Source organism: Pteropus vampyrus, unplaced genomic scaffold, assembly GCF_000151845.1.
Source record: "Pteropus vampyrus isolate Shadow unplaced genomic scaffold, Pvam_2.0 Scaffold4, whole genome shotgun sequence".
Taxonomy (NCBI): Eukaryota; Metazoa; Chordata; class Mammalia; order Chiroptera; family Pteropodidae; genus Pteropus; species Pteropus vampyrus.
The window spans coordinates 13134907-13147878 of record NW_011888785.1 but is presented as its reverse complement, the minus strand read 5'-3'; the positions used below and the strand labels follow the sequence as shown (position 1 = coordinate 13147878).

General features: G+C 36.0%; 1 protein-coding gene across 1 annotated transcript in view; it reads left to right on the top strand.

The window, feature by feature from the left end:
- Positions 1-343: 343 nt before the first annotated feature.
- The window catches only part of ASB4 (ankyrin repeat and SOCS box containing 4), a 53223-nt gene continuing 40594 nt past the window's right edge, over positions 344-12972 (top strand). Inside the window, exons 1-2 of the mRNA XM_011363394.1 lie at positions 344-530; positions 9806-10105. Of these exons, the coding sequence (XP_011361696.1) occupies positions 344-530; positions 9806-10105 (487 nt within the window). The remainder of the gene's footprint in view (positions 531-9805; positions 10106-12972) is intronic.

Here is a 12972-nt window from a genome sequence, read left to right as displayed (position 1 = left end):
AAAGCACTAAGAGCTTTTAAATGTTACATTATTACTTTGATCATATAAGAATTAATAGTGATATTTCATTCTCTGATATGTACTGTGAGGGTTTTCCTTCATATTGGCATGATATATTATTCAACGAATCAGTGAGTATAGAACTAGTTTAAAAGACTTGAAAACGCAGTGACAGCCAAGAAGGATATTTTGAAGTTTGAAATGATCCTTATATAAATAGAACGGATCAGCATAACTTTGGGATAAAATTAGCCGACAGTTTGTGGGCTCTCCAGCATGTGCCTGTTTGCTTGGTGCCACTCTCCTGATAAATCACAACAAAGCTTCCAGAGGAAGAGGAAGCATGGACGGCACCGCTACCCCTATCACTAAATCTGCAGCTGCCAAGATAGTTAAGAGAAATTTCCTTGAAGCTCTGAAGTCAAATGACTTCGGAAAATTGAAGGCTATTTTAATCCAAAGGCAAATAGATGTGGACACAGTTTTTGAAGTTGAAGATGAGAATATGGTTCTGGCATCTTACAAACAAGGTAAAGTTATAGGTATAATTGGTAAAATTGATAGAAAATTTATTATTTTTTTAATGCATGACGTCAGTCACCCACTCGAAACCAGTAGTTCTTATTGTTTCTTTATGTATTTTAAAAATATTTCTAATTTAATCTTTTCTTTCTTTTTAAGCCGGACCTCATCATGAGTTGATATATATATATGTGTGTGTATATATATATAATATATATACACACACATATATATATATATATTTTGTTGTTGTTTGTTTTCTTTTCTCTCTTTTTTTCCTTTCTCTATCCTTGTGCCTAGAATTTGAAAATTCTGGACAATCATATTTAGTAATGCACTTTCCTTCTCTTTCTAACTGTTCTTCTGCCTATAATGATATAGAGTAAAGAAAACATCTCTATATTATGGCTAATCAGACTGCTCAGATCTAATCCAGATGGTGTGATCGGCTTGGGGACAGGCTAATAACTCTCTGTTAACACAGCCACTTAAAGATATAACATCTTTATGTCCATCTGTATGAACAAGGGGATTTTTGCCCCCATTTAGAGGGTTAATGAATGGGTAAGGCTGTGTCTTGATGCACCTTAATGGTCCTCATCATTTTAATGAGTTTTCAGTTCAGGCAGAAAAGCTGAAAACAGAAAAACCAAAAAGTTAATATTTTCCCCTTGAATGATAGATCAAAATTGTAGATATACTTAACACAGATTATCTGCCTCAAAAAAAAACTAAGGATAATGAAAATTAAAAGTGATTTTCTCTTTATCAAGGGATTTTCTAGAATACATGCTTAATGAATCAGAAATAAATTAGAAGAGTGCAGATTCTGATTTCCCAAATCAGCTAGTTAACGGGGGAACTTGAGTAGCGAGGCCATCTGGTGAGCGGACTGCAAACAAACACCATGTTCAACATCACTTCTGTTTAAACAAAAGAGATGATAAGGTCTTGTGTATGACATTTAGAGGGAGATAGTGATTCTTTTTTCATGTTTAAAATACTTTCCATTCATATATAAATCACTGGCACCATCATTTTTCAGAAACTAATGCTAATGGTATATATTTCTACATTAATTTACTAGATTCTGATTTTGAGTTCTCGAGGAAGAATGAAATAATTGAGACCAGTTATTGCATTTATAAAACTTGAGGGTTTTATAATAAATTAACATTGCTATTTTGATTGGAAGATAAAGAAAAGGTCTGTTTTTTAAAAAGTAGTTGATGGGGGCTCTGGTAAAAGAGTGTATATACCGTATAATTAGGTTTCTTTCATCGTGTGGGTTTTTTCAGCGCAACACTCAATGCTAAGTATGTTTTAAAGTTTTTAAAAAAACTTATATTTGTGCCCAATGTAAAATAACTTAGGTCCAAGTCAGTGGGTAATTTATTTGACCCTGCATTTTTAAGACTACCTTTTCTCATCTCCTGAGTATGCGAAGGTCCTGAGGCTGTGAGAAAGGAAGTTTTAGGGGCAGGCTCTAGGGAAGAAGAGTATTGTTTCTCTTGCTTCCTATGGTGTCATCACCCCTGAATGAGAAGAAAATGCGCGTTAAATTCTTTCTGTCAATTTGAGTTGACTCCTATGGTCCTCCTGGAGCTAAATTTTCATTCATGCTAATGGGTGTGTTCATAGTATTAGGACTGTGGATGTGGCTTTCAATTAAGGAGACAGCAAATTACACCCTCTGGGAAAGGAAAGGAACAGTTCCATTCTTGTGCATGCCAGGTGGATGTATGCACAGAAATAATAGGATTTGTGGTCATACCTTTAGGGTTTATGGAGGAAATTGTACACACGTGTGTATAGAGAGTAATTACACTTACTCTCTGTTTAATGTGAAAATGGGTATAAGAATCTCTCTTCAATCTTAAACCTGGATTAAAGCCTCATCTTTCTTCAAAGTTTCCACAAACTTTTTTACATCTTCCAGACTAATTATCAAATCTTTTGGTATTTTAATTAGGAATGGAAGTAATAAATAGAATCTTGGTTGCTAGCCAAGCAAAATAGACCTAAGGAGTTATATCAATTTCTTAAGTCACAAAGGAATTCCTAGGGAACAGCTGAGCAGGCTATAATAGTTAGTTAGTTAGTTAGTTAGTTAGTTAGTTAGTTAGTTAGTTAGTTAGTTAGTTAGTGTGAGTTAGTTAGTTTCTTTTTGAATAATTCTAAGGAATGAGACCCCTTTTTTATGTGGCCTTGAAGGGTATGTGGCTGGATTTAACTTTGTGAGGCTTTTTAAAATTACAGCGGATTTCTTGTACGTTGAATTGTTATGCATTAGTTTTGGATTTTTTAAAGCACTTTTGAAAAGCTCAACCCAGAAAAGTGTACAAATCCTAAGTATGCAGCTTGATTAATTTTCACAAAATAAACAAACCTATGTAACCAGCACCTAGATGAAGAACTAGAACATCATCTGTTTACTTTTAAATTGTGGCAATATTCAAGTTTCAGTAATTTTTGGCTTAATAAACGAGACAATGTATAAAACCTATAGCAGATACCAAGGTTCCTTAAATTTTCTTGTGTAATTTATAGTGTAATCAACATTCAACGTTTGATTGTCCTGCAGAAAATCAACAGTGGTACAATTAATCCCAAAGCATTTTTACTTTTTTTAGGACATATCATAGCTTTTTACAGGATTTCTAAGAGTGACCACATTTTTTCCCCTAAAGATAATATGTCTAAGCCAGTATGAAAGTCAGTTTATAATTTTCAGAAAAGCAACTCAGAACTTTATTGATGAAGAAATCAACTTGGGATCTTAATATTGCTCTCCCAAATCCACAATCTAATTGGTACACCAGTAATCAAAAGTTGACCTCCTAAGCAAATATAAAATATAGATTTTGTGAGGAAGGTAGAACAGGGAGTCTGGAAATTCACTTCTGCTTCCCTATCTCATTGAACAGCTTCTCTTACATGTGTGATACAGGCAGATTTAGAAACCAGCTTCCAGGTTCTAACTGTGGGTCCTGCCTAGTCTGGTACCTAATAATGATTCTTAAAGTTAGAGAAATCTCACTTTATTTTTTAAAGTTATTTTAAACTTCATAATCAAATGTTCAGATAAAAATCATATTTTATTAATTTAAAAAACTTCTCACACTTTGTAAAGCAAATGTTAAAAACATTCTAATTAGCATTCAAGAGATCTCTTAGAGAATGGCAGAGATATGGGCCTTAAAATCAAAAACAAGTAAGCAAAATTACATCTACCAGTTGAACACTTTGAAATGGGAATGACGTGAGGAAAAGTTAAATACAGGAAAAATCTTTTAACTGCCAAATGCAACAAATAGTTGAATAGTCCAGGGATGTCGATGATATAAAGTTTGGAGAGCCAAGCCTGTAGTATTTAGGAAGAAAGCAGAGTCTCCAAGAAAACACAAAACTATTCAGATTGGTTTTCAGCATACTAACACCATGAATATCCATAAAACTGTTTCCAAAGGATTTTCCATCTACATACCTTGATTCTCCTTCAGATGTGTGAGTCTTCTCTTGTTATTGATACGGGCAGAATATCATACTGACCTCTTTGGGATGAAATTCCCTCCTCAGCAAGGTTATTCAAAGTCTTTTTAAAATCAATGTAATGTACTTTAAGTATCTCGCTTATGGCCCAGAGCCACAGGTTCTTTGGTTGGTAGTCATATTTTTAATTAAAATAACCAATGAAGGATTTCACTGGAAAACTTTCTGGCAAGTACTTTATCTCCTTTACTAGGTAGCACCTGCCATCGAAATATCTTGAAAGCTCTTATTTCCACTCTCTTAATGAATAATCTCTTTTTCGCCTAATTTTCCTCTTTGCCAGAAATTTGCTCTCATGCTTATTTATCATCATTTTAGGGTTTTTTTTCCCTTCCTTGATGTTCAAACTTTTTTTTTTTAATTTTACATGTCAACCTTACTTATTTTTCTTCTCCTGGGAAAACTCTGAGATTTATCCTGAAAATATTAGCTATTAACAAATAGTCAAGAATTGTGCTGCAGTCTATAATCCTCCAGGACTGAGTAAATACATGGATGCGGGTAGAGCAAATGTCTGCTAATCCAGCCATGAGCAATGTGTGTAACCTTTGGCTGTAAAAACAGAGGCTTCTCGGGTGTGGGTTCTTTGGACTCAGATAACATTATAGCTGATAACTGTAGCAAAGCCCAGGCTTAACTGAAGGTTTACCAGAGATGTGTACATCCCCCCAAACACTGGAGCAGGATCACTCTTTCTTCCAAAAGATGACCCAAACACATTGCCCCTGACCAGATTTCCTGAGCCAGGGGGCTTTCTACTCAGCTACTCAGGCATCTCTCTTTGGTTTCCAATTTAAATTAAACACACCCACAGAATTAGTCTGCATATTTTCATAAGGGTAAATCTTCTAAAATCCCTTTAGAACTTTTGCCTACAAGTGATATTGGTTTGAAAGTGAACTGCGTATAGCTTTCAGATCATCAACGGCTACTTAAAGATTTGGGGGAGACCAGAGTTTGAGTTGACATGTGTGAACTAGTTATGCAACCATGGGCACTTTATGCTACTTAATCTCTGCAAGATATTTATCCTCATTTGTAAAATGACAGCTTTGTCAACATCCTCTCTAAATCCTGTGATGCTGCTAATCTCCAAAGTTATGAAGGGGAAATTATATACACAAATTATGTGTCATGGTCGCAGGAAGATAAAAAGTAACTGTAGATGGGATAAATTCACATTGGTGTAGCCTGGATTTGAGAGTTTTCTGTGGGATTTCTGCATAGGAGAAAGAATCTGTCTTCTCTTCTCTTCTCTTCTCTTTTCTCTTCTCTTCTCTTCAGTGAAGCTCTTTGTTCAAGCAGAGGTCTTCTGCAAGGAGCCGTCACTGCATAAGGAAGGAGACCTGGAGAGAGTGTGAGTGGTTTACATTAGGAGGAGGCAGTGGCTTCTTCGCTCTCCAGCCCCAAGGGCTTTGTTCCCAGGTTCTGCTTCATCCCGTCCTTTGTGCAGTCTGAGCACAGAGTGAAAGGGCAGCCGGCCTCTGCAGAAGTGAGCAGAGGGGCCCCTTTGAGAGACCAATGTGAAAAATACATCACATCTAGGTTCTGAAGCTCTGGGACAATTCTACTGTTGAAAGAAGGGAGAGTGTAAAAAATGAATCTGCCTGCTAAGTTAATCGTATTTCTGTCATGCCGTGACTGTTGGTGGTTTTATTTTAGAAGACAGATTCAGATCTCTTGACATATTAGCATAAACACAAGTATGTTAATAGGAGCTGCATGAGTGCGGTGTTTAAAGACAGGCTCTACCTCAAGCACGGTGAAAGGACACCCTTGCTCATATCTACACTTAGTACACAGTGACCTGTGGCCGCAGCCTTATTTTAAGATGGTGGTTGTGTGCGGGGGGCCTCTGGGCTATGGGCTGCTCCTCTCTCTACAACAGGCTTTCCTGCTATGGTCAGGGTTGAATTATCCAGAACCGTTTCCCCCATACCATCACCAAAGTTCTGCGACCCAGCTTCAGGATATACTTCAGCAGACCCTGATCCATATCCGCCAACCTGTCCTCTTCCTGTTTCTTCATTCAAGTCTCTGGGAGCACCAGACAAAGTGTCTTGCTTCTACCCACCTACACACATTCCCCTCTAGGTGAAGTGAGATGTAGGCACAACTCCATTCAGGGGATTGGCTGAATTCCAGGGCATAGCATTCTCTCAGCCTGATTTACCAGTTAATTATAATGATTACAGGAGATGAAAATGAAATTGACTCAGAGGCCAAGGATGACTACTGATTCATGTAATAAATGAGCAGGAAAGATTCTCTAGGTGCTATTTGGAATTTAGGAGGAATTTTAAAAATCAATGAGCAAATGCATGTTTATATCAGAAATGTAACATATTATAGGTGAATTGGGAATCTTCTTTTCTTTCTCATGATTTGTGAAGCAGGATTGGTGCTAAACCTATTCTGCTTTTACAAAGACAAAGACAGATGGAAACCCTGCATTGCAGATATCCTGAGTCCATTAGCTTGGGCTGAGGCAGGAGACTTATGGCTCTAGCAGGCTGAAAAAGTGGCAGTTTTCTCATCTGGAAAATGAAAGACTTGGACTGGATAATCTTCCCTCCAGCGTTAACATTCTGTGTGTCTTTGATTTTACATCAAAATGGTGTTTTCTTAATCAGCTCTCTGCTGCTTCCTTTCTGAGATCATTTTTCTTCCCATTGCAGAAGCACGCATGAGTTTCTAATCAGTGACTGCACAGAGCTGCCTAATCTTTGCTGCTAATCGGCAGGCAAAACACACTTGATTTTCAGATCTGGAACCAGCTTTTTAGCAAGACAGTTAGAAGAGACTGTCTTTGCAAATTGCTTGTTGAGAAAGTCTGAGTATTAAAATGACTGTTTAAATATTGGCGTTAAATGTGATTCATTCATTATCAAAAGTAGGTTGCATATAGCTTAACAACTCTGCTTGGAACACAGATTCAATGTACATAGCTAAATAGAGATGTATAAATGGATATATACACATATATTGTGTATGCATTTCTACTTACGTGTGCGCGCACACACACGTTACAGGCGTGGGGTTGATACTCCCCAGCCCAGGCTATCTGTGATACTATTTGTCTCTGCCAGGAAAAGTCCATATCACCAAATGCCTTCCCTTTTCTGTGTCTACAATCTAGAATTAGTATCTTAGAATTTAATTCTATTTGCTGAATATAGATTTCTACATAAGTTCAGATGATTTTACAAGGGCCACACTTTAAACCATCTGCGGGTCATTAGACCTTAGTATGGATTAACTTTGGATTTCTTTTGAAACAAACAACAGATTTTTGGAGAGTGGAAAGGTTGGGAGGAAGAGAAAGCAAAATAACCCTCTAATTCTAATGGGATGAAGAAATTGAAGTGTGCACGTGTGTGTGTGTGTGTGTGTGTGTGTGTGTGTGTGTGTGTGTGTGTGTCTGTCTGTCTGTCTGTCTGTCTGTCTAGGTTAGAGGGTAGGCTGCAGAAAAATAAACTTTAGGTTGGGTTCATTCATTCCCTCAGGATTAATGAGCATTGTGCATGACCCTATAAATGGCTTCTTTAAATTATTTTTCCCCTGTGGACAGAGGGACAATAATTCGACTTTACTTATTTTTATAAATAATAATACATGTGCAAGGTACTAAATTTTAAAGCTCAAAGGAGGCATTCAAGGACAAGTAAATCTATTTCCTCGTCTCCCAGCCTCCAGTTTTTGGAGGCGACCACTATAATCAGTTTCTTGTTCTGGGTGTTTATAAATATATTCACATATGATAGCATATTATGCATACTGTTCAGCTCCCTGCTTCTCTCTTTCAATAATATGTGTTGAGATTTTTTCCATATCAGTGTACATAGAGCTGCCCCCTTCTTTATAATGGCTCTACAGTATTTGATTGTATGGATGTACCATATTTATTTATACAGACTCTTATTGATAGAGATCGAGGTTGTTTCTGTTAACCATTAAGAATAATGCTGTAGTGTAGTGCATGTTCTTTCCACAGGCCAGGTTGCTAGGATTCATAACTCCTGGGACTTTCATATACTTCACAGAGTTCAATGCAAATGGTGTTCTTGGGAGTTGTGCAATACAATGTCCCTCACAGGGCATTTCACACATGAGTGATTATACTTGTCAGATAGACACCCAGGAGTGGCACATGTATACTGTTTTTCACTTAAATGAGATAATGTTAATACCTGATCACCAGAATCACTTTTAATGTGGTCATCATCCTCTGAGTTCCTTCCTGATAACCACCATTGGTGCCTAGAAATATTTGCAACATTCTAGATTTATTCTGACCTCATCTAATCAGTGAAGAATACAACTTTTACTGCTCTTATTCTGGGCACTGCACTTTTATTAATGTAGCTTAAGAGTGTATTAACTTTTTGGCAGCTCCGTCTCACTCTTGGCTCCCTTTGAGATTACTGCCAACTCAAATCCTCAGGTCTTTTCGCAAATAAATTACCATTAAACCATATCCTGCTTACCTTGTACTTATATAGCGGAGTTTTTATAACCTCAAAGCAAACCTCTGATTTATACATTTTAAAATTTATTTTGTTGTTTACCCCTAGAGTCTATTCTAAGCTGTTGAGCTATCTCTGCATCTTTATTTCATCATCAATATTTCATCTTTCTGTACCTATTTTCTATTCCCTACTCATAGTGAGCTGAGTGCCAGGCTCTAGGTATTGACATTGAAAGAAGGTTTATAAAGTTATTTTTGTTACAGCTTGTCAAATATGGCAATCATTGAAGACTTGGATAAACAGGACTAGTTCAGTGTTTGGAAGTCAGAGTTCAGAAGGAAATAGGAGAGATGAGAGAGAGAGAGAAAGAGAGAGAAAAATATTTTCAGTAACTAATGGGAAAACTTTATTTAAGATCTCAGTTCTAGGAACAACTATGCTTCTCCTGACCAACTAATTTGTGTATAGCTTGTGGGCATAGTTAATTGTGTAATATATCATGTTTCCTGTTTATTTCCTGCTAGGAAGTTCAAAGGCAAATTTGCAACACAGTTCTAGTGTATTAGCCAGAGTATGTATTTTGTGTACCTATCTTACCCTTGACTTCCTTTTATTTTCCTACCTTATTTTCTTCCTTGCCCTTATTTTCTAGATCATTAAAAAGTCTAATGTAAAATTTGTGAGTTGCCTTAAATTCTTCTTTGAAAAAAAGTATTTTATAAACTAACAAACAGGCAAATAAAATCTTGGCTTGACAAATTTTTTAAAGACATCGAGTATATTCACACCTTAGAATGACGACAATTGCAACAACTACAGAGAAATAAGAACTGTGATGGGATAAATGTTATAAGCTTGTTTAACACCTTTGGCATCATTCCAGGCACTGATCAGAAGTTTAAAAATATCCTTTAATATGAGCCTCATGTAACTTGCCATATAAAATAATATGCAATCGCATAAATGAAAGTCTCAAACTCAAATGCTTGGGAGAGCCAGGAAGATAAAGTAAATAAAAGAACAATATAATAGAGACTAGTAGAGACAGTAAGACCTCAAGAGCACCTGTCCCATATATGTACGACCAAATACAATACTTAACTAAACATTTGTACTCCATCAGCTACTAGTTTACAACCTCTAAATCATTCCCTCCTCCAATTTTATACATGCGACCAAAGTAAAATACTTTGTAAAAATTGTCACAAAACGCAGAAATCTTAGGCCAAGAAGTTAAAAGTTCTTTCTCTTTCTTTTTTCAGGTTATTGGTTGCCTAGTTATAAATTAAAGTCTTCATGGGCAACAGGCCTGCATCTCTCTGTCTTGTTTGGTCACGTGGAGTGTCTCCTGGTGCTGCTGGACCACAATGCTACCATCAACTGTAGACCCAACGGAAAAACCCCTCTTCATGTGGCTTGTGAAATGGCCAACTTGGACTGTGTTAAGATCCTTTGTGACCATGGAGCAAAGCTCAATTGCTACTCCTTAAGTGGACACACAGCTTTACACTTTTGTACAACTCCAAGCTCCATTCTCTGTGCCAAGCAATTGGTTTGGAGAGGTAAGCTTGTCTGGGTAACGGACACTGTCATCCACTTGCACACTCATGGTTTTGAATACTTACTTATTTCAAGGTAGTAGGTATCCCCATGCATTAAGCCTAATCCAGGGGGCCCCCAAAATACACATACAGATGATAGATAGATAGATAGATAGATAGATAGATAGATAGATAGATAGATAGATAGATAATAGATAGATGATAGATAGATAGATGATAGATGATAGATAGATAGATAGATAGATAGATAGATAGATAGATAGATAGATAGATAGATAGATAATGTTATAATGGCCTAGGTCATTCAGTGATGAGCTCATTGGAATCATATTATTATTTTTTAATTGAGGAGGCCTGTTAATTTACACATTTAACAAATATTTATTTCACTCTTACAACATGTCAGGTAATATGTTAAGTAAGTGAAAAAGAGAAAATAGTTTCTGCCTTCAAGGAAGTGAGATAAATATTAACAAAATAAATTCATAAATATAAAATTGCAAAGTGGGAAAAGAGCAAAACAAAACACTATGAAAGAGAATGTTACTAGTGATTTGTTATAAAATGTATAAGACTTCTCTGAAGATATGATATGTAAGCCGAACCTTTATAATGAGAAGTTACTGGCCATTTGGAAAAAGGAGAGTCTAAGTCTAGGGAAGAGCAAGCACAAAGTTGCTAGGAGAGAAACCAATTTGGAATATTCAAGAAATGAAAAAAGGCCGGTGAGACAAGAATCATGGTTGTGGGGTGGGGTGGGAAGGACAGGAGGGTAGAAGGGAGGGTCACAAGATGACACTGGAAGTGTTAGACCATACATGGCCTGCTGGAGGCCAAGGATGGGGTTTAAAAATAAGGCCACTGAAAAGTTTTAAGCACGAAAATGACTTGATTTAATTTTCATTTAAAATTATCATTCTGAAGTTATATGGAAATTGGGTTGGAGGAGGCCAAGAATGGAAGCTGGGAGACCATCTGAGAAGTTATTGCAGTAGCATAGTTGATTAGGGATGATGATTAGCACTGAGGGGTGAACTTGGATAGAAGATGAGTTTGTAATATGTAATATGTGATTTGGAGAAGGTTGGGGTAAAGAAAAAGGAAGTTTCAAGAATTGTAGGTTTCCGGCTTTAGAAAATGAGTGGATAGTGCGGCCATTCTTTTTTTTTTATGATGGGGAAACTTAAGGAAGAAACATGTATGTGGGAAAGATCTTTATATCAGTTTTTTTAAAGTCATCGTACGAAATATAGTTTACACACATTAAAATTCACTGTGTTTTAGAAACATGAAGTTGTGAAACCATCACCACCACAATCATCTCAAAAGATTCCTTGATGCCTTTCATAGTTAATCCCCTCACCCTCATCCCCACCCCCCAGCAACCACTGATCTGTTTTCTGTCCCTATAGTTTTGTCTTTTTCAGAATGTCATATAAATTAAATTATACACTATATAGCCTTTTGAGTCTTGTTTCTCCCATTTAGCATAATGCATTTGAGATTCATCCAAGTGGTTGCTATTGACCAGTAAATTAGACCTCCTATTGCTGAGTAGAATTCCTTGTATAGATGTAACATAGTTTATCCACTCCCCAGTAGAAGAGTATTTGGATTACTTCTAGTTTTGGACAATTTTGAAAAAAAGCTGATACAAACATTTGCAGTTTCTTGTGTGAGCATGTTTTCATTTCTCTTGGTAAATATCTAGAAGTGGGATGATATGTCATATGATTAATTTATAAGAAACTACCAAACCGTTTTCCAAAGTGGTTGTACCATTTTATTTTCATTTCCACCAGCAATATATAAGAGTTCCAGTTGCTCTCTACCCTTACCAGAACTTGTTAATGTCATATTAAAAAAAAAATATTCCAGCCATTCTAGTAGGTATATAATAGTATCTCATTATGATTTTAATTTGAATCCTCCAAAAACCAAGATTATTGAGTGTTTTTGTGTTATTTATTTGCCAGATGTATATTCACTTTGGTGAAATGTCTCTTCATATCTTTTGTTCCTTTTTTAAAAAGAAAAATATTGTTCTTTTTTTCTCATTGATTTGTGAGAGTTCTTTATATCTTTTGGATGCTAACCCATTATCAAATATATGGTTTGCAAATATTTTCATTCATTCTTTGGCTTTTCATTTTCTTAAAAGTGTCTTTAAAAGATCAGAAGTATTTAATTTTGATAAATTCAATTAATCAATTTTTATCTCTTATAGGTTGAGCTTTTTGTGTTCTAGCTAAGAAATCTTTGACTAATCCAAGTAACAAAGACTTTCTCTGATCTTTTCTTTTTAAAGTTTATAATTTCAAGTTTTACTTTTATGTCTTTGATTCATTTATTTTGAGTTATAGTTTGTACATAGCATGAGGTAAGGGTTGAGGTTCATCTTTTTTGCATTTAGATGTCCAATTATTTTGACATAATTTATTGAAAAGATTATTCTTTCACCATAGAATTACCCTTCATCTTTGTCAAACATCAACTGGCCAAATATGTATGGGATCACTCTATCTATCTATCTATCTATCTATCTATCTATCTATCTATCCATCCATCCATCCATCCATCCATCCATCTATATAATTGCTAAGGCTCCACTGCCTTAATTGCTGTAGCTTTATATTAAGTCTTTATATTAAGACAATGCTTGGCACATTGGAAGTACTCAATAAATGGTCTCTTACTGATCTGGGAATGGTTCCAGGAGCCCTGAGTACATGGATCAGTTCTAATCTAGGAGTGAGTGCTTGACATAAAAATATGGATTTCAGAAAAGAGCTCTGAACTAAAGCTGTAAGTTTAGGAATTGTCGACTTGTAGATTGTATTTGAAGTTAAGGAAATCAATGTAATCAC